Here is a 21,565-nt window from a genome sequence, read left to right as displayed (position 1 = left end):
CCAGCCACATGGTGGCTTTTGTTCCCTCAGTGCTCTGAATTAGACTCAGAAGAAACACGATGTGGATCTCAGCCTTGCTATGGAGCAAACCAAACTGGAAGAGAGCAGGACACTGAGCGTGGCGCCAATGACTGGGCCTTTGCTCCCACCGGAGCAGGGTTGGTTGCCACCTGAGCATCCCTCTGACCCATTGTCTCCTTCATGGGGTCCTTTAACCAAACCCAAGACAGTTCAAAGGAGATTAAAATATATCCAGGCTCCAACTTAGTTGCTTTCAGAATACACTTGTCTGCAGTGGTGCCGACAGCTGCTAAGGGCCTCGGTGCAAGGTGGGATGGGACCCTGGCTCCCAACCCAGAAGGAGCGGAGCCAAGGTTTCAGCTCTCTGTTAGCTCTCAGTGCTGCCCAGCCAGTTACTCTGCACGCCATCCCCCAGCTGCACACAGCCAGAGCAGCACTCCCATGACATGTCTAAGGGACCTGGACCTCCAGCCACCACCACTGTCAATGTAGTAGTGGTGATGGCCAGAGCTCCAGACCCCTTTGAAAGGCCGGGCCCAGAGGCAATTGCCCCCTTTGTCCCCATTGTGCCCTGTTTGTCTCCGAGGACACCCCACAGGGCTGCTTGTCTCCTAGGACCTAACCCCAGTTCAGCATCTCTCTCCCTTGGTTGGGGGTTCCCAGCAGTGTTCGTTGTAAGCTGAGCACTTGGGCAGCCACCCAGGAGAGATTCAAATGGTGCCCAGAGCCCTCACAGCCAGCAGCGTGGGTTTCTTTTTACTGGCGGTGCACATCCCCGGATACCTCAGTGCACATTACAAAATGTATCCCACACATGGATGGAAAAAATTAGAGAGAACCCTGGTTCCCAGCCCTGTTTGCCTGAGTGAGGCACAGTCCAAAGCTTCTGCCTGAGACAGTTTTGTTCCTTGCAACTGCTGCTTCCTGCCAGCTACCTGCTCTCCAGCCTCTCCTTCCTGAGTACCACCCCCACTAACTGCACCCACCTGCCACCCTTCATAGGGCATTTGCTGACTCAAGTAAGAATTTTCCTATAATCAGGGCTGGCTGAATCCCAGGTGCCTCAGCAGCAGAACAAACCATCTTGTTACACCTTCTCCATCGTCGTTAGGGGAAGGATGATTTTGCGGTCGGGGTAGTAGCCTTGGAGCCTAAGGTCACATCCCCTTTCTTTGCCTCAGTTTCTCCATCTCAACCATGAGCTTAACTAGCCTGTGGACATGTTATGGGTCGCCAGGTGCAAAGCACCATGGACATGTGATGTATTGCCACTGGGAGAGATTTCCTCACCCTAGGAGGGTCTCTTGTCCAGCTCTCAGTCCCCATTCTGCAGAGATGAGATCTCCCACTAGGTCTCCTTCTCAATGCACACCCTCTCTCCCCTCCCCTGCTTCTCTTGCATGGCTGCCCGGGAAGCAGCAGCAAGCATCGGGCAGCCAGGCGCCATCAGCGGGACCGGATGCCCGAGTGCAAAGACTGGAAGGACGTGTCCCAGCTGGATGCCGTGAACCCCATCGAGAGCATCGACACCTGGACGGAGTCTGTGGAAGGAAGAAATAAGGTGAAGTCCAGCGTTCTCTCTAAGCTGAGTTCTTGAGTGGCTGCCCAGCTGATTAACAGAGCACCCACTGTCACCCACAGCCAGCAACTTGTGTTTCCACTGGTGATACACAGCCACACCTGCCTTGGTACATGTTACAAAATGTAGTCTGCCCATGGATGTTAAAAATTGGAGTGAACCCTGGTGAGGTCACATCTCTGTAAACAATGGCCTGAATTTATGACGTGGAATCTCTCAACTATGTCTAGCCGCACACATCATTTCCCTGGGCATGCTCTAATGGCACCCAGTAGTCTCATAATTGCAGAACAACAATGGTGAGCTGTGCCAAGAACTAAGCTGTGAGATAGAAGCACCAGCCCGGTCAAAGGCCAGGAGAGAGGGTGGCTGAGACCCAAGACTCAGGGAGTTGTAGGCAGTATCATGTCATGTGGCTGGGATAGTTCCCTACTGCCTGACATGCAGCTCCAGCTGTGTCTGCAAAACCAAACTGGAGAGAGAAGGGTTTCCTTTAGCTTCAGTGCTACCTTGGACAGAATCCCAGAGACAGGTCCCTCTCCTACCTCAGTCTGTGCCTCGAACTCCCCTCCCTTCAATGCCATGCACGAGAATTGCTTCTTAGAAGCAGAATGCCAGTATGAAATCAGGAATAAGTCAGCTAAATTGGAGGGGTAAACTAAATATTAGTGATGAGTCACCAGGCTCCCCAGAAAGAGGGACTGAGGACCAGGGCTGAGGGGGAAAGGGCTAAACACCCCAGGATATGGCCCACCTTCAGTGGTGCATTTCACTTGTTTGTGTGGACTGAGAGAAGAGCCAGCAAACCAAGGCTGTGTAGAAATCCTGGCCCAAGTCCACTTCTGCGTTGTGAATGAAAACGTGTTTGTGCAGGAGGTGCCCCTGGGTGTCCAAAAAATTCCATCAGCTCTCACACAGCACTTCCTCTCTTGAAGGGACATCTCTCCCTCTTTCTGATGCGTGGCCTTATAAAAGCATGGTCAGCACTCAATGGCTGTTTCTTTCCACCCCCACCTCCCCTTGTAGCCGTAAGGGGCAGTGCCCTGCGCACTCGTTCATGACTAACTTCCTGTTCAAGGCTAGAGTGTTCAACACCAAACACACGCAGAGGGATGCAGGCTTGAGAACAAACAAATGGCTCTCAGCTTCCTAAAGTCACTTCCTGTTTTCCTACACACCTCCAAAGTCGCTTCCTGTTCCAAGGCCCCAGCCAGGAATCCGCCACTTGTGCCAGAAGGGGCGATGGATGAGAAGATGCTGCCTGTGCATCTGCTCAGAACAGTTCTGAATTGGGGTTAGTGGTTGAATGCCCACAACAAGAGCAGGCGTGTGAATTGGTGACAAACAGGTGTATTGGGAGATTGTTGTGAACTTCACTAGAACTTCTGAACACTGTTTTCATCTTTTCTTGTACCACTTAGATCCTTCGTTCCTCTGCTCTGCGCCTCCTCCTTGTCTTCTTTTCTTCTCCTTCCTCCTCTATCCCTTGCATTCGTCACCTCTGTCCTTCCCACACCCATGCTAGTTAGATTTAACTTTGAAGGTAGTATTCCAAAGCTGTAAGTCAGACAGTGAAGCCCCATGGGAGTTTCCAAGGCTCTGGGAGAAGAGAATTTTGCAGTCAGTGGTGGGAAGTTTTGTCCCCAAAGGGGACTTCTATAATTTGTTCTGCTGGCCCCTACTAGAGAGGTGTTGTGAGGGACCCACCCCGCTTCTGAACCTCCAGTCTGCTAGGTTTACTCTTCATTCTTCAGAAAAGACTCTCCAGTCCAAGGAGATCCACAGGTCATCATCTGAGAACCCCCAGTCAGACTTCACTCATCAGTTCATAGCTGGTGGTGTAAAAATTGGCTAAAATGCCCAATATGTGCAATGGTGGGTTCAGCATCTCGTGATCCAGCCTATACAAACAGATGGACATGAAATGCAAAGATCCCTGCATTAGTGCAAAATTATGAGTGCACAGCAAAAAGACACAAAATGCCAGAAAATGTGACACATTAGCTTCCAACAAGTTGAACTCAGCCATGTTGCAGACATATGGTATTTTTTTATGCCTGTTAATTTGGATTAATGGCATAACTTAGTGTATTCTTATTTAGCTCACAAAATTGGTGTTATAAAATATAAGGGATGCCTGTGGTGGACAAATTACTTTTGTTGTCAGAATTTTAAGTTTTGCATTTTCTTCCACTTTTTACACATTGCATCATAGTTTTTTTGCATTTAATTATCTAGGTGTTTTCAAGTAAAGAAGGGGGGGAAGAAATGTGTGGTACAAGGCTCCATGCTGAAATGTATTTTGAGTGAAAAGTGTTTCGTAACACTCAGTTTTGAAGTTCACACCTGAGTAAGGTGAACCTTTAATGTTGCATGCTATTGTTTTTCTGGAGACATTTCCCAGCTGTTACAGGGACCTGGGTCATTGGTGCACCTCTCTGGCCCTCCTATCCCCTGGCAGTGTCACATAATAATGTATTCTCCTGTGGGAGGTAATGTCTTTGTCTAATTTCACTTGCTGGGCTTAGTGCAGGAGTGGGCAAATGCAGTCCGATGACCAAAGGAGGCCCATTGGGGTTCTGTGAGTAGCCCACAAGCTGGCCCTCTCAGAGATCCAGAGAGGCCTGGCCCCCTTCCGGCTGTTGAGGCTCCTAGCCATAATACAAATTAAAAAATGACAAGACACACAAACCAAATAAGGCACCAAAAAGAACGAGACTCGTTTAAATATATTGTTAGTCGAACACGCTTTCCTAGTCTTTCTCTGCGCAAATGCTCTAATTATTGACGGATGAGCATAAAAACAAGTTGAGAAACTTAAATTCAAAAAAATTAACAAGTACATAAACTTGAGGCCCCTTTTGAGCACCCTCCTGGCCCCTCATCTGATTGGCCCTGCCCAAGAGACAGTCTGTGGAGATGAAGGAGGGCCACTCCTGTGGCCCACTCACTAGCCTATGTTGCCCATTGCTGGTTCAGTGTGTAGATGCTGAGCAGCATTGGTGGCCTCTGACATACAAGAGATCAGCCTATGAGCTGGTGGACCCTTCTGGCCTTCCCTTCGATGACACTGTTTGTACTAACAGAACAGCAGCGTTTGCTTACTTTGCAATGGGTGCATGCTGGCCATGGCAAAAGGGAGACGAATTTTAAACGAAAGCTTGGAATTTACAGAGTGCAGGAAAAATCACACCAGGCCCTAAGATAATGAGATGCACAATGTCTCCATACCCCTGATTTTCTCTTGATGCTAAAGAACCCTCTTCAGGAAAACACTTTAAGCAGGCTCTCAAGTCCCATTGTGTTCAGTGGGGCTTTAAGCACGTGCTTTACTGCCTTCCTTAATGAGGGCCAAAGTGCAATATCGCTCTGAGATGCAGCTGAAAAACAATGCTGAGGCACATCATGTTCAGATGTGCTCAATTTATTTATTTTTTTCCTTCCCAGCTGAAAGTCCTGCAAACTAAACTTGGCAGCTAGGTAGGACGACCATGTCTCCCTGTCCCAAATACAGGACAGGGAGATATGTGGGGTAAGGGAGGCTTCTCCCGGCTCCACCAAGCCCTGGGGAGCAGGGAAGGAGGCAGCAGCCACCAGCCATCCCCAGGAGCCCCAGAAAAGCGTAGCTGCCTGCCCTCTCTGGGAGCCCCCAGGGAAGCAGCAGCTGCTGCTCTGCCACTGGTGGCAGCCACTGGTGCTCCCCAGCTTCCCCAAGGCTTGGGGGAGTGACTCCAGCCAGCACCTGTGCCTGCACAGCTGCTGGCTGAAAAAGTCAGGGGCAGGGGGAAGGCTCAAATACGGGACCATTGGTCCCTTTTAGAAAATAAGTAAGGACTCCTTTCTGGCGTCCCAGATATGGAACTGTCCCTCCTAATAAGGGATGGATGGTCACTTTGCAGCTGGGAATCTAGCTGAGCTCTTTTCCTTTCACTGTTTGTCACCCAGACTGCAATGGTGTCACTTGTATAGGGACCTAACCACATAAGCTCATATCCCTGCATATCCGCTAATGTGAGATATGCCATCAAGTGCCACTAATGTCCCTCTGCCATGTATATTGGCCAAACAGGACAGTTTTTGTGCCAAAGAATAAATGGACACAAATCAGCCACCAGGAATGGTAACACACCTAAACATGTAGGGGAACATTTGAACCTGCCTGGACATTCAATAGTGGATTTAAAAGTAGCTGTCTTTCTACTAAAGAATTTTATCACCTGATTACAGAGGGAGACATCTGAACTGGAATTCATTTACAAATTCAGCACTATCAAGTTAGGTTTGAATAAAGATCTCAAGTGGTTCACGCATTGCCAAGGCAATTTCCCTGCCTTTGATTTTTGTATTTCCATGTCACATGCTGTGAATGAGACACATCCAACCTGACTTCATTTGCTTCATTAACACTGGTCCTACAACTGGCAGATAACTTCTTTTTCTGTGTATATACTGTGGATACTGTAATTTCCACTCCATTTATCTGAGGAAGTGGGTTTTACCTGCCAAAGCTCATGGCCTAATACATTTGTTAGTCTCTAAGATTCCACAGGACTGCTTGTTGTCTTTAAAGTTGCAGACTAATGTGGCTACTCCTCTAAGATACTCTCTGCTCACTCTCCGATAACCACGTAGGCTCTGCAGTGCTTACGGGAGTAGAACGCAGCAAAAAGAGATTGCTGCCACAAGCCTCAGTAGCGGTACACTGGATAGGAAAGAGCCATTTTTGCACAGTCACTTTTCAGAGTAGAACAGTCCTGTAGGGTTTGGGGCGGGGGAGGATTTTGCTGTTTGTATTTTTCTGCCTGTCCCATTGTCAGGCTGAGAGCAGTGAAGATCCTGTCTTTTCCGCTCACCATCATTCACCCTGACACTCTCTTCCTTTATCAGACGGTCAGCAAACTGGTGATCCAGGAAGCCAATGTTTCTGTCGTGTACAAGTGCGTTGCCTCCAACAAAGTGGGTCGAGATGAACGGCTGATCTACTTCTATGTGACCAGTGAGTGCCACCACATGCCAGGGAGGGCTGTCAGTCTGGGGTCCCACAAAAAGTGCAATAAACAGGCCCCAAAGCCACTTAGGGCATTGTTGGTCCAAACCTTAAACTCCACCTGGCAATCCTGCAGCAGCCAATGCAGATCCCAGAGACCTGGTGTCATGTGCTCACCAAGAGACACTCGTTGTTTACAAGCCAGCTGTATTTTTCACTAGCTGCAGCTTTCATGTTAACTTGAGATGTAATCCCACATAAGGAGTGCTGACGAACACTCATCTCCAGCTGGCAAAGACACATCGTGGTAGCACGCTTAGCTGTTAAAGTGGAATAGCATTATTTTTAAGGCAGCAATAAATAGGGAGAAACCAGCTTGGTTACTGCTGCAGGGTTAGGGGCAGTGCTGGGTATTTTTTCAGTTCAGCATTGAAGAATGATGCCCGTATCTGCATCTTCTGCGACTACACAAGTCACTGATTGCAGATCCTCTCTCCTCGCACTCTTACCCCACCTGCCTTGGAGTGCAGAGTTCACAACCTTATTCTGTTGTAACAGTAAAATCAGTCAGAGCTGCAACTCTCAGGTGTGTCTGAGTCAACAGCTCCCTCTAGTGCTCTTTACTGTGACTTCATTCTTCCCCATTTACATTCGCGCATCAGAGACTTGGCAGAAGCATGGGGTGCAGGGAGAATTTGATCGACAGTAGCTGAGTTTTTAAAAGCTGGAGAATGACAGTGTTGGCTAAAGCCAGAATCACACAATGAAATGCTCTATACATTTCCTTGATACAGTCCTGAGCCACAATTCCCTTCACCCTGTTACAGGCCCATGTCCCTGCTACGTAGAGATTGAGAGCTGGACAGGATTTCATGGTGCTACTGTGATTGAGGGCTGGGTGGATTCAATGGGAATGGAGCCTGTATGCAAACAGCCCAGCACGTGGTGGTGGTGGTGCTATCTAAATAACTAATAACAACACTGCACACACAGCCAGTTTGTGGGTAGGCAGATATTTATTTGCATAGGCAAACTGGATAATTGCATCCTAAGTAACCTGATGCATGGGCACTTGCTTACTTTGTACGTACAAGTTCTTGCTTGCATGTACATGTGCTTGGGTACTAACACATTTTTGCACAAGCGATTTGGAACCCTGTGTTTTAATACTGGAACAGGGAAGTAACCACTGAAAGCTAACTTCAGAGTCTGCAACCTTATTTCATTTGTGGTCTAATCTTACTCTGAGCCTGGACCTTCATTGCAACCCCCAGGACTCCTCTGAGCTTTAGCGATTTCTTAGCAGCAACATGCACTGTGCTTTAGGAAGTTTTGTTTTCAATTCCTGTCTATGTACAAGATGGAATCAGGGTACTAAGCACAGGGGACAATTCTGCCCTGTAAGGCCTTGTTGCATCATGGTGCCCTAAAATTTCACTCACACCTCCATCTTCTTCCCTTGCCTTCCCGGCAGCCATTCCAGATGGCTTTGAGATTGAGTCTCAGCCCTCAGAGGAGCCCATTGAGGGACAGGATCTGAGGCTGAGCTGCAATGCGGACAACTACACCTATGAGAACTTGCAGTGGTACCGTCTGAACCTCTCGAAGCTGCACGACGAGGAAGGCAACCCGCTAGTCCTGGACTGCAAGAACGTCCACCACTACGCAACCAAGATGCAAGGGGAACTCCGCTTTGAACCCGACTCCAAAGACGCGGCCCTGCTGCTCACCATCCCCAACATCTCACTGCAGGAGGAGGGAGACTATGTGTGTGAGGTGCAGAACCGGAAGACCAGAGAGAAACACTGCCACAAAAAGTACATCTCCGTGCAGGGTGAGGAACGTGCTGGTGTAACCCACACACCTACTGGGCAGTGTTTCCTGGAAGCTGAGCGCTTGGGTGGCCACCAAAGAGAAATACCGGTGCTGTCCAGCTGATTAGCCGTGCACCCACAGCCGGTGGCCTGTGTTTCTATTGGTGGTGCTCATCTGCACATGCCTTGGCGCCCATGACAAAATGTATTCCCCCCATGGATGGAAAAAATTAGAGGAACACTGCTACTGGGTGTGGTTCACTGTCCCTTGTAGTGGCACTTAGACCTCCTGCAGAGAGAGAGAGAATGAGTCTCCTCTCAGCCCTAGCTAAGAGTTAGCTGGCTTCTAGCTCAAGCAGGACAGGCTCCTGCACTGCGCTCCAGGGGTTCTAGATTCTGTCCTGCCTGTCAACATTGCACAGGTAGACAGAGACTCTGGTGGGGGAGACATACAGGGCAAGGAGCATACAAGGAAGCCCTGAGAGGGGGTAAACAGGGCACAAGCAGCCAGGCATACTGGCCAGGAGAGAGCTCCCAGCACTCTAAGCGTCAACCTCACCCAGCAGGGCAGGGGTGGCCAACCAGTTAAAGACTAAGAGCCAAAATAGCTGTGGATAGAGTGCAAAGAGCCGTGTATTATATATTTGGTTTTGTATCTATCTATCTACCTGCATATATCCCCCAGAGCCAGTAGCCTCCAGCCTCCCTGATTAATCCAATCCCTATCCCCTCCCCGAGAGCCGGGCAGCCCCAGCCCCACTCTGACCCAATCCTCCTCTCCTCCCACACAGACAGGCACCCCCCCAGCACTCCCCACCCCTGCTCTAATCCAATGCCTGGGTCTCGCCAGAGCCACTGCTGCAGCCACGTGCTTCTGCCTCCAGGTGCCGGGGCACGTGCATAGGGCGGCAATGAGCACTCTGGGTGCGCAGCTCTGAGCAGGAGCCGCATTTCATTGAGCAAAGAGCCCCATGTGGCTCGAGAGCTGTGGGTGGGCCACCCCTGCAGCAGGGGCTCGATACTCAATATTTACGGTATATTAGAACCCCTTAGAATTTTTTCCCCTGGACTGTATGGGCTGAGAAGGTCTTAAGAACACACAACCTCCTGCTTGCTTTAATCTCCCCTTTGTGTGGCTGTCGCTCCTTTAGCCCTCGAGGTCCCCAGACTGAAGCAGAACCTGACCAACATATGGGTGAACGTCAGTGATTCGATAGAGATGCGCTGCAAGGTGGATGGGGCTTACATTCCTGATATCAGCTGGTATAAAGACGAGAAGCTGGTGGAAGAAGTTTCAGGTACAGCTGGTTCCGGGGGGGTGGCGGGGTGGAGTTGAATCTTCTTTTAAAGGACGGGCGGGCAAACTAGATTTAAGTCATGGCCCTGCCATGCCCTGATTCTCTGCGAGATAAGTGGTCTGGAATAAGGTTTTTAACCAAGTTCTGCCACAATTTGATTGTGTCCTCACTGGCCAGCCACACTGCAGTAGGACCTGGTGCAGGTGCAGCTGCATTTATGCCATGTGTACACACAGCTGGTAAGCTTTATCCAGAGGCCTGTGCAGATAGGAGTTGCTGAACCATTACACACTGTCATGGAATTAGACCGTGTCCATACTCCGTCTAAAACTGAAAGCTGCGTTTGTTACTAGACCCTATGGCGGTTTTACACCAATGCTGCCAGCACACTCTGCCTTATCTGTCCTGAACAGCCTGGAGGTTTTGGGCTGAGAAGTATGGATTAGTCATGTAACGAAGCCACACTGCAGCTAACGAAGGTGCTAATCTGTGGCACGGTTTAGCTACATGGCTCTGTGTCAAAAAAAAATCTTTCACATCTCTGAAGGGAAAATCACTCGAGCCCAGCTAGCAACGCTAATTTTTGCCAACATGTGTTCAGCGGAAGGGTGAGGGCATGATTCAAATGCAATGGCTTCATAGATAGTGCCGTGCGGTGTTTCCTGGAAGCTGTGCAGTTGACCAGCTGCCCGGGAGAGATTCGAGTGCTGCCCAGCTGATTAGCAGAGCCTGCACAGTGCCCACAGCCTGTGTTTCTATTGGTGGTACACATCTACACCTGCCTTGGTGCACACAGCAAAATTTATTCTGCACATTGATGGGAAAATTAGAGAGAACAGTGGTGCTATGCACTCCAGGGGGGCTGTGAAATTGGAGCCAGTCATGGGATCATTCCCACCTTCCCCACTATGGGGCCTTGTGCTCTGAGTCCTGTGTGTTTCCCTGGCTGCTTTGAGCCATTCCCTTACACAGGCTCCTGAGGCGCTTTTTATAACCTGTCTGTAGTCCATGTCTGAAGGAAGAAAAGAGGCCGTGCTCTGTGACATGTTAGATAATATCTTTTAGGCAATATTCAATTAGACCTGATGCTGCACCTGGGCCACGCTTGGTTGGGGGGGGCACCAACTGCAGACTGGGCAAGCTATGTTAAAACCTTGTTCCTGGCTGCGGTCATGCGCAGTGGGGAGCCCAGGCTGATCCCCCTGATTGCACCTTATCTCAAGCCTGATTTTTTCTGGCATGAGAGCCCCCTCCCTCCGGAGACGGCACCAGCTCGCACTGACGCCATCAGCCTCTGTATCTCTCAGGGATTGACCTGGCCGATTCGAACCAGCGGCTGAGCATCCAGAGGGTGAGAGAAGAGGACGCAGGGCTCTACCTGTGCAGCGTCTGCAATGCCAAGGGCTGTGTGAACTCCTCGGCCAGCGTCTCTGTGGAAGGTACGCCAGTGTCCCGAGCCGGGGGGACAGTGCCCCCAGACTCTGGGAATGCAGACAAGCCGGAGGCACAAGGCCTCACGCTGCATCTGTGTGCTCTGAGGCGGCTGACGCAGAGTTGAGAGCAGAGCCTTGGGGGGCCTTGCAGCAGTCGCCTCAGCCATCCTACGTGGAGCAGGCGGCAGCAGCAGCAGGGGGTCACCTCCCGCCGCCCCAGATCGCCTGCCCTCCCCACGTGGCGGTAGTGGCAGCCTGCTCCGCAACACTGCACTGCGCCCTCCCAGTCCTCTGAGGCCACTTCCCTGCAGCAGTGGGATGTGGCCTCCACTCTCTACCGCCCCCAGAGAAGCAGGACTTAGCAGCTGGGAGGGCGCAGTGCAGGACAATGATGAGGAGGTGACTGCTGGAGGGAGGCTGGGGAGGGGGACCCTCTGCTGCTGCTGCCACCCGCCACCTCTGCCACGCCCTGCTCCAGGTAATCCCCAGCCCAGCTGGTGAAGGATGGGGAAACGGCCAATGTCAGGGCAGAGCGGGTCCTGTGGGGTGAGGAGGTTTCCTAGGGCTCCATACCTGGAGCTCTGGGGAAGGTTGCCTGAGGAGGGCCCTGGCTGAGAGGGAAGGCTCCACCATCTTGCTGGCCTGAAGGTGCCATGAGGAGGAGGCCAAAGGTGGCTGAGCCAAGCTTGGACACTTTGGGGCACTGTAGGCCTCCTCCCAGAGAGGGAGCAGGACTCTCACAACGGTGCCTTTTGCTCTCTTGCCCTTAGCCCCGTCTGAGAGAGGAGACGCAGAGGTGCTGTCTCCGACACTTGCCTCACACTACACTCTGGGGTGCGTGATGAGGGTGGAGAAGGCTGGAACAGGAGGTGAGTGAGCGTCTCTCTGATGCCTCAATTTCCCTTCCTCTGCTGCAGGCTCCGATGACCGGACCAACGTGGAGATCGTGATCCTCATCGGGACCGGAGTCATCGCTGTCTTCTTCTGGATCCTCCTCATCCTCATCTTCTGCAACATCAAAAGGGTACGTTGCCCCCTCAGCATGGAGCCCAGGCGGGAGGACAGGAAATCAGAGAGAAGATGGAAATATGAGTTCACAAGGCTCTTGCTTCTCCGAGGGGCAGGTGAAGCTGCAAAGGAGATGCTCAACGCCACTGAAGCATGTGCCTTGTCCTAGCATTGCCAATAGGAAGGCCACTGAGTGGTGCTCTGGTTTGGCTCCCTTCTAAGTATGGGGCTCACCGCAGCCACAGGGAAGGAGGCAGAATACTTTCTGGTGCCAAAAGACAAGGGAGTCAGGTCGCAGCACAAGGGTTCGGACAGAACCAGAGCTGAACTGCCTGGTCACACCCTGTCGTTGCTAATCCCTGCAGCCTGCCCATGCTGACATCAAGACCGGCTACCTGTCTATCATCATGGACCCTGGTGAGGTTCCCCTGGAGGAGCAGTGCGAGTACCTGCCCTATGACTCCAGCAAGTGGGAATTCCCACGGGAGCGACTCCGGCTAGGTAAGAGCTCTTTACTGGCCACAGGACAGACAGGACCCTGCTACAAACTCACCACCAAGCAGCTGCAAGCCTCTTGCTCGTGTCTGGTGGTCGGCCTCTACTTTCTTGCTCCCTCCTACTGTGTGTCCACTGCTTCCTCAGCTTCCAGACCATGGGCTTCTACCTTAAAACATTCCCTGGCTCAGCTACGCTTAGAAGATTTCTGTGTGCCTCCTTGGCCAGCCTCCTGAGACTTGCTGTGGATTCGGGATTGTATCCCTGTCTCTCTGTGGCCCTGCATGACTGGGATTCAGGAGTCACTCTTTTGTCCTGACCAGGCCCCCAAATCCAGACCCCGGGGAAACCCTGCTCTGCCTGTGAACAATGTGTTCTGTGCACACTCACAGCCCATCCCAGAGAGCTCTTGTATCTCAGTGGCAAAGGTTTCAGAGCTGCGAGCTCTTCCCATGGGATCCTGCCTCATCCACGCTGGGTGGTGGTGAGGAGGAGGAGGAGGAGTTTGGAAAACTTGTCTGAAATCAGTCCCTGCTGGTGGCTTTGGCACTTTGGAAGCCATCACCCATGCTGCTGAGTCTCCCATAGCTAGGCTCAGAAGTTGGTCCTATATAAGGTGTTACCTTACTCAACTTCTCTCTCTAATGTCCTGCCACCAGCATGGCTACAAGAACACTGCATAGGGTCAAGAATGACATCTTGCCATTACAGTCAGGACGTATGGGTTCTGATCCCATTCTGTGACCTTTGGCCTGTCTCTTGTGGCCAGATTTGGAACCCCGATGCACAATGAGTGCTGTCTGACTGTACTAAACCCCACTGATTTCAGTGTGGCGACTGAGGGAGTTATGGGGCTGTTGTGCAGGAGCAAGATATGAGAACTTGGCCTTATTTTGTTTCTCCTTCTGCAAAATAGGCATAATAATACTAATGTGTGCAGCAGGGGTATGATGAAGAACTGATTAGCACTGGGTCACCGGGAGGGAGCTTACTATTGCAGAGCTGTGTTACTATCTGTGTCCAGTCCAATGCTTTTGTGTTATGAAAGAGCTCTTGGTCTGCAACCTATAACACTCCTTCACTGTATTCATCACCTTGCTCTAGGGAAACCACACAGCTCCTAACTCGGCCGCCCTATTCCCACCAGTAGGGTCCACCTCCCACCCAGCAGTGCCCTTCTGTTGGGCTTGGTTTCCAGCTCAGAAGGGCTAAGAGAATTGCAGCACATGTATTTGAAGCCTGGGGCTTCTGGCTTGCCCAGAGCATCTCCTTTCAGCTGTCCTGAGGGAACAGGGAGCTCCATGAGCACAACTGTGCCAGGCTGAGGGCACAGCAGAGCCCTAGTCTATACCCCAGTTCTAGACGATGCACCCACACACCCACCCACCCACACCCACACGTGCACAGCGCCACTGCACTCCACTGCACTGTACAAAGGGTTACATGAAGCGCTGTGCGTGCGAACACCAGGGACCAGAACGGTGACATCAGCTGGCCATTCTGCTCCAAGGTGTCACGCACACCTTTCCCACGCACTCCGCTCAAGGGCAACAAATGACACCTCACCTCCATGAGCTATTTCCTTCCTCTGCTTTGTCAGTGCTGGGTCTGTCTCCGTTCCACCCCCCTTGTCCTTTCTCTCATTATAGCCATGTGAGCAGGCAGCCACCTGGGAAGGGTGCGTGCTGCATTCCTTCCTCTTCCTTTTCACTCCTTCTATCCTTCTTGCAGTTTCCTGTTTGCTTTTTGTCCCATTCCCGTGCCTCTGACCTTGACTCAGACCTCTGTGATGCTCCCTTTCACCCTGTGTTTCACTCCTTGACAGGTAAAGTCCTGGGCCATGGTGCTTTCGGGAAGGTGGTGGAAGCCTCTGCCTTTGGAATTAATAAGAGTAACAGCTGTGAGACAGTGGCAGTTAAAATGCTGAAAGGTAGGACAACGGGGAGGTGAAGATGAATGGCTTTTGTAGACAACAGGGGATTAGTTGTCTTCCTGGGAACGTCCCTCTGTCTTTTGCAGAAACATCTTGGGTGATTCAAACAAATTCCCTGTCATTGCTAGCATACATACCTGTGCTCTTGCTATTAAAGCCCAAGAGAATGGAAGTTGGACCAGGCCCTAAAGGAATGATTTTCCTTTTTAAAGTTTAGCTCCATGGCCTTTGATCCTATTGGCCTCAGATAAGTGCCATCCTGTCTCCATGCAGATCCATTGAAAGAAGCATGGCAGAGGAGATGGGAGGAAAGAACAAAGGGCGAGCTTTTCAAAGGTATTTAGATGCTGGTAGGATTTTCAGACCTCCCATTGGAATCAGCTCTGGTTTCACAACACACTGGAGTTAGGCAAAGACCTGCTTGAGCAGTTTTGAAAATCCCACCAAGCACCTCTTTGCATCTTTACACACCTGTTGAAAACCTGTCCCTATTTGTGCAGAACTCCTTAAGGTCTCAAATTGATGAGTCTCTAGATCACTGCATATCTGACATAAAGTGCAATAACTTTGGGAATCAAAATATTTAAAAATCTGCCTGGTCTCAAGTTCAGAGTTCTGCTGGAGTTAATGCTGATACTAGACACCTAAGAGCAGGAAAACACACCTTTCCTGCTTCATTTCAAGAGTTTGGGTGAGACCAGTGTCTCTTAAAGGAGAGATACAAAATCCTGAACCCTATTCTTGACTGGGAAGTGGAGGGGGAGCTGCTGTTCAAATGGTTTGCTTTCAGATGTGATTGTAATTCATGTTTAAGGACTACGTTCAGATTGGAGGTAAGTCACAGTTCTGCTGAAGTCAGGAAAGTAGAACCTGCTTCAGGGCCGGTTTCAGAGCTGGAGTAAGACAGCATGCTACATATTTGAGATCTGAAACTTGTGTGGCCATCCTTGCAAGCATGCCTCTACGGATATGTCTACACAGCAAAGTTATTTCAGAATAACTATCCTAGTGTCTACACAACTCTGCCACTTTTTCAAAATAATTTTGAAATAGTGGTTGGCTTATTTCAAAATTAGTAAACCTCATTGCATGAGGAATAGCTATTCCAAATAGCTGTTTGCATGCGGAATAGTCATTTCAAAATAGGGGCTGTTTAGACAGGGAATAGAGCCTATTTTGAGGTAATCCATAATACATCCAATGGCTCTATTTCAAAATAGGCTCTGTGTTTGTAGACACTCTATTTTGAAATAGCTAGGTCGTATTTTGAAATGCAGCAGTGTTATTTTGAAATAAGCTAGTCCAGAATACCTTTTTGGCTGTTTCTACACTTTTGGAGGGAGCATGTTAATGAAGCAGTTTAGAAGATGCTAATGAGGTGCTGACATGAATATGCAGTGCCCTATTAGCATAATGGTGCCCGCACATGAGTCATAAGGGCTGCTTTCGGAACTCACACTGCCTGTGTAGCCGGGGGACCCTTTGAAAGGACCTCCTTGATTTCAAAAGCCCGTTCTTCATGTTTGGTTTTAGGAAGAAGGGGCTTTTGAAGCCTGGGGGTTCCTTTCGACAGGCCCCCATCTACACGGGCAGCCAGCATTCCGAAAGCAGCACTTTTGAAAGGCATGCGGCCACCATTTTGCTAGTGAAGCACTGCATATTCATGTCAGCACCTCATTAACATCTTCCAAACTGCCTCATTAGCAGACACAGCCTTCCAGAATAGATTATTTCAGAATAAGGCTGCTGTGTAGATATACCCTAAGATGACACCCTTATTCTGCATGTTGCTCATTTGGTTACAAAACATCACTTTTGTTTGCATACATTGGTTACCAGGCACGTACCTGACCTGTATGCAAGAGGGGCAAACACACAGATAGAGGAGCATTTGCATGGCAACCAAGAACTATTTATCTCAGTGCCCATTTGTGCATATGGATGCACATGGAAAATCCGTGGGAGCAATTGCAGAACCTCGTTTACAAGCACAACTCCTAGTGAATACGTTTTTCCAGAAGTTTTGCAGATTCCCTTTAAGCGCTGCTGTTTTCTGATTTTGAGGCCTGACAGGTTTAGTTTAAGAAGGAGTTGCTCCCACTCAAGTTATGGAAACCTCCATCATGAAACGGCCAAAAGTTGCAAACCTCAGAGATGGTGAGATTAAGAGGGAGAGACATAACAGCGAAAATGCTCCCAATAAAGGAAGTTACAATGTGTGAGTGAGATTGAGTCATGGAACAATAACAAAGTATCCCGCTGCCTAAATGTCGACCTAGAAGCAATGCCATATGCTGTGCATGTGTTCTGGGGGGACATATCATGTAAAATGAGCTGTTCAGAGAGTACCTTTGGGGGTATAGAATAGTAAATGGACTAGAAAATGAACTTCTGGGCTTGAACAAAGCTGGGGACTTTATTCTCTGGGCATAAACCACTTCCAACTACTGCTGGCAGCCCGATCTGTGGTCCCTTTTACTTCAGGCATTCTACAATAATAGTCCGACTCACTCTGCCGTTGTACAGTGGTTCTAAAGGACTGGGGTAATCACTTTATGAGCTCATATTTAACAGTCCTAAAGCCACGTCTAACTAGTGCCGTAACCATGTCAACAAGAACTGTGTTAACTCCATTTTGGATCACGCTGACATGGGTTCAGGGCTATTGACAATGAGGCCTCAGTGAAAAGAAGAGCAAAGGAACAGGCTGTAATTAAGGGGGAAACATAATTTGGTTTATTTGTTTCCAGAGGGGGCTACTGCCAGTGAGCACAAAGCGCTGATGTCAGAGCTGAAGATCCTCATCCACATTGGAAATCACCTCAATGTCGTTAACCTGCTGGGTGCCTGCACCAAGCCCAATGGTACATATCCAGGATCCTCAAGGCAGCTAGCTATGGAGTGAAACACTCTCGCCTCTATATGGGGCATCATTCCCTCTGCCTCGCTCTGCCATTTCCTCTGCTGTGTGTGTGACCAGCAGCACCGAGAGCCGCTGAGGGCCCCTGAGCATGGTGGGACAGGGGCCTGGATCGGTGCCCTGAAAGGGGCGGAGTCAAGAGTGAAAGGGGTGGAGCCAAGAGCAGTCAGCTCTCAAAGCAGCCCAGCTCACAGCGCTGGGCTCCCCACACGCCTTCACAGCTGGACCAGCACTGCCATAGCACCTCAAAAGTGCCCGGAGCTCCAGACCCCTTTGAAATGCCACGCCCAGGGGCAACTGTCCTTTTTGCCCATCCCCCATCTGTGGGCCTGTGAGTGACTGTGTGGGTGTGTGTTAATGTATGGATTCAGCTGATTTTATGTGTGTGTGTATGTGTGATTGTGCCTCTCCTGAGCACAATGGGATTACACACTGTATTAATCAAGATAGGTTTTAACCCCAAGTCCTTCACTCTGCCTCAGGGACTCCTTCGTTTCTTCTCTCCCAGGTCCGCTCATGGTTATTGTTGAGTTCTGTAAATACGGAAACCTCTCCAACTACCTGCGGACCAAACGGGAAGGGTTTAGTCCTTACAGGGTAAGTAGCCTCCTTCATCTGGCGGCATCTTAAAGGTCCTTTCCCATGGTTCGTGAAGGAAGAACAATGTATATATGGCTTGGAAAGCGCTTAACCCAGACAATAAGACAGAAACACATTGTGTGCCTAGAAACATGTCAGTTCCACATAATTGTGTGTCTGATGTGTGAATGCAGAGAATAAATGTTTTTCTGCCCAGTGGGAGGTTGGTGCTTCCAGGCCAGGGGTCAGCAAGCTTTCCAAGGCGGAGTGCTGAAATTTGACCTTTTCACCTCTGTGTACACTCTGAGTGCCGGAGGTACTTTTTAAAGTCACTAATAGTCCTACTTACAACAGCTTCATTAACACATGGAGGAACGTGCAGAGCTTTACTGTTTAGGTGGTGGTTGGTAGCACTAGCTGCTCTTTTACTAATGCACAGGCATCCTGGCTTTGAGTGAGCACCTGGCTGCATGGGGGACGAGGGTGGGGCTGAGCTCCCCCCTCGCGTGCTGATGAAAATTGACTAGCATGCCGCTCTTGGCACTCGTGCCGGGAGTTGCTGACCCCTGTTCTAGGACAACACTGGGATCCATTGATGCACAGGCACTGACTTATCATCTTGCCAGGGTGTGCTGGACTCTCCACTCTGCTCCAGGCCCACCCCTACTCCATCCCTTCCACCTCCTCCCTGAATCAGCTCTGTCCCTGCTCCTCCCCGTTCCCTGCCCACCTTTTCCCCACTTCCATCCTGAATGTGCCCTGTCTCTGCTCCTCCCCTTCCCTCTCAGAGCGTGAATGCTGTGAATCAGCCGACTCACGGTGCTCCAGAAGCACAGGGAGGGAGGGGAAGGAGCTGGTAAGCCTGGGGCTGCCAGTGCACCGGGCAGGGGCCGGAGAGAAGAGGATGACACCGTGGGTGCTCTGGCCCCAGAGCACTGACACTGTCAGCGCATATGCCTTGGTGGACCCGAGTTGGGGAGCCAAAGATGTAATAAGTGCATGCACTGAATTCCCACTGCAGTGGTGAGAGGATGTGTCCCATGCTTACCTTTTTGGCCTGGCCTGCTTCCCAGGAGAAATCACCCAGACTGCGCATGCAGGTCCAGTCCATAGTAGAAGCAGTGAGAGCAGACAGAAGGAGTCGCTCTGGCACCAGCGACAGCACAATCTTCAACAGGCTTCTGATGAACAAGAGCCAGACGGCACAGCCCATACAGGAAGGTAACGAGTCCCAATCTTCACCAGCAGCTCCTCACTCCACCCCATTATTTTAAACTAGTGCCAGGTTTAACTAACATTGGATAATTAAGGCGTCTGCCAATGCGTAGGGAATTCAAACTCTCCGGGACAAATAGACTATTCATGAAATTGATTTACATGAAGTTGGAATGGGGATATTACGCGATCCCTGCGTCACATAAGCCAGTATGATGAAGACTGGTATTGCCTATGCAGAACACTAGCAGTTCATAACTGGTAGCAATCCTTAGTTTTACAAAGAACTTTTCATCTGGAGCCTCAGATAGCTTCACAGAGGCGAGTCAATATCACCCCGCTTTGCAGATGGCGGACCCGAGAGACAGAGAGTTAAATGCTTTGCTCTAGGGTACAGAGCAAGTTTTTGGAGAAGGTGCAGGTAAAACCCCAATCTTCCGAGTAGCCATTTTCACTCAGTTTTCAAGCTGAGGGCTCTAAGTCACATAGAAAACTAGTCACTTTTCTGGGGCTATGCAGCGAATTCCTCTCCCCATGTGATGTAAGAAATGCATCTTCCTCTTTGTACGAGGACAGATAAAGGGAGACCCTTGATTCTCCTTTGATGCTGAGGCAGACCATTAATTAATCAAATCACTTTGCTGTTGTCTTGTCGTTCCACCCATCCATCTCTTGAATCCATCTGTTGTCTCTCACAATAAACTTAGACTATAAATTCTTTGGGGTCAGTACCAGCTGCTCACTTACTGGGTGTGTGGTATCCAGGGCTGGGGTGTCAAATCAGTTCTGAAGCAGCAGCCACTAAAACTTTACCCACATTATTTGGAAAATATATTTATAGTTCAAGACAACTAGCGACACTCAACCAGCCAACTAGCCTCCTGTGGCTAGTGGCGAGCACGTTGAACAACAGGAGCTAAGGGACTATGACAGAGTTGAGCAAACTTTTTACATCAGGCCCACTTTTTAGCCGTGCATTTAGCAGCCACCTCTCCTCCCCAGCGCCAACCTGTCCAATGTCATCCAAACTGCTGGCGATTTTGCTTATGTTCATATGGAAAAAAAAACTTTCCGCTTGAGTAAGGCAATAAGTCTGTAGAATGTCAATGCTTTTTTAATTGGTGTATCAGTGTGAATACACAGCTGTAAAAACAGTAACATATAGCAACATTTTTAATGAAAAGGAGGAGCTGAGACTCAACAGCCAATTGTGCTGCAACTTGCCTTGTGAAACTTCACACACCCCTGCCCTCCCCCTCAACTCTACACACACCTGGACTAGGGCAATGGTCTCTGATATCTCAGAGCCTTTAGTCTCTACCACAACACAGATAATGAATATTAATAGTGGTGAATAGGGTCCATCTGGAAGCACCCTCCACTTGCCTACTTCTGTGACTGGTAAACACCATGTAGCTCTGCGATTTCTCTGCAATCGTCCTAACTGAAGAGTATTAGCTGTGGGAATTTTCTTCCTAATACTTTCAGAGATTCCTTGAGTGAATGTTCTACCACCTACAATGGCCACAGGAAAACTCTACTGTGGGTCTGGTATTTTTAGGAACCAGGCTCCATTAAACTTCCTCTTAGTTTGCCTAGCAGCAACGAAGGGTCCTGTGGCACCTTATAGACTAACAGAAAAGTTTTGAGCATGAACTTTCGTGAGCACAGACTCACTTCATCAGATGCTCAGTTAGTTTGCCTAGATGCTAATCTTGTTGTAGGAGGCAGGCAGGGGACAAATTCCACTAGCTGGATGATATAACAATTTTTCTTTCCTCTCTGGACAGTAGATGATTTGTGGCAAAGTCCATTGACTATGGAAGACCTAATCTGCTATAGCTTCCAGGTAGCACGTGGGATGGAGTTCCTGGCATCCAGAAAGGTGAGCTCACCTTATTACCTGACATCTTTCTAGGCATAATCTTACAGTCAACTCTTTTATATCTGGCATTCTATCATCTGGCGCTCTCAGATAACTGGCATTTTAACCATAAGTAAATTTTAGTTATGTTTTCCATAAGTACAGTATAGTGAAAGTAAATACAAATAAATACAGCAAATACAATATACGTTTGCAGTGTACAATGCTAGTGGTGTTGGTAAATAAAGTACTCTGCATACATTTATGTTTGTTTCTTAACATCTAATCTTGGTTTTCTTTTGTGTTATGCATTGCTGGGTATACCGCTCTATTATCCAGAATATTTGAATATCTAGCAACCTCATGGTCCCAGGGCTGCCGGATATAAAAGAGTTTACAATGTATGGTGTCCACCATAA

The 21,565-nt window shown here is 49.5% G+C and overlaps 1 protein-coding gene across 7 annotated transcripts in view; it reads left to right on the top strand.

Annotated features, from left to right (window-relative positions):
* FLT4 (fms related receptor tyrosine kinase 4) overlaps nt 1-21,565 on the top strand; it is a 114,572-nt gene that overhangs the window by 75,179 nt on the left and 17,828 nt on the right. For 4 of the 7 annotated variants that reach the window (XM_075009452.1, XM_075009454.1, XM_075009451.1 and 1 more), the window contains 12 exons: nt 1,438-1,582; nt 6,488-6,596; nt 8,062-8,421; nt 9,553-9,699; nt 11,007-11,138; nt 12,050-12,156; nt 12,506-12,641; nt 14,461-14,565; nt 17,319-17,432; nt 17,997-18,085; nt 19,141-19,288; nt 21,073-21,167. In XM_075009452.1, the coding sequence (XP_074865553.1) occupies nt 1,438-1,582; nt 6,488-6,596; nt 8,062-8,421; nt 9,553-9,699; nt 11,007-11,138; nt 12,050-12,156; nt 12,506-12,641; nt 14,461-14,565; nt 17,319-17,432; nt 17,997-18,085; nt 19,141-19,288; nt 21,073-21,167 (1,687 nt within the window). The remainder of the gene's footprint in view (nt 1-1,437; nt 1,583-6,487; nt 6,597-8,061; nt 8,422-9,552; nt 9,700-11,006; nt 11,139-12,049; nt 12,157-12,505; nt 12,642-14,460; nt 14,566-17,318; nt 17,433-17,996; nt 18,086-19,140; nt 19,289-21,072; nt 21,168-21,565) is intronic. The other 3 variants (XM_075009456.1, XM_075009453.1, XM_075009455.1) reach the window with 2 other exon arrangements.

This window comes from Carettochelys insculpta, chromosome 15 (genome assembly GCF_033958435.1).
Source record: "Carettochelys insculpta isolate YL-2023 chromosome 15, ASM3395843v1, whole genome shotgun sequence".
Classification (NCBI taxonomy): Eukaryota; Metazoa; Chordata; order Testudines; family Carettochelyidae; genus Carettochelys; species Carettochelys insculpta.
Note: the sequence above shows the minus strand (reverse complement) of the source record. Positions and strands in the feature narration are given on the sequence as shown.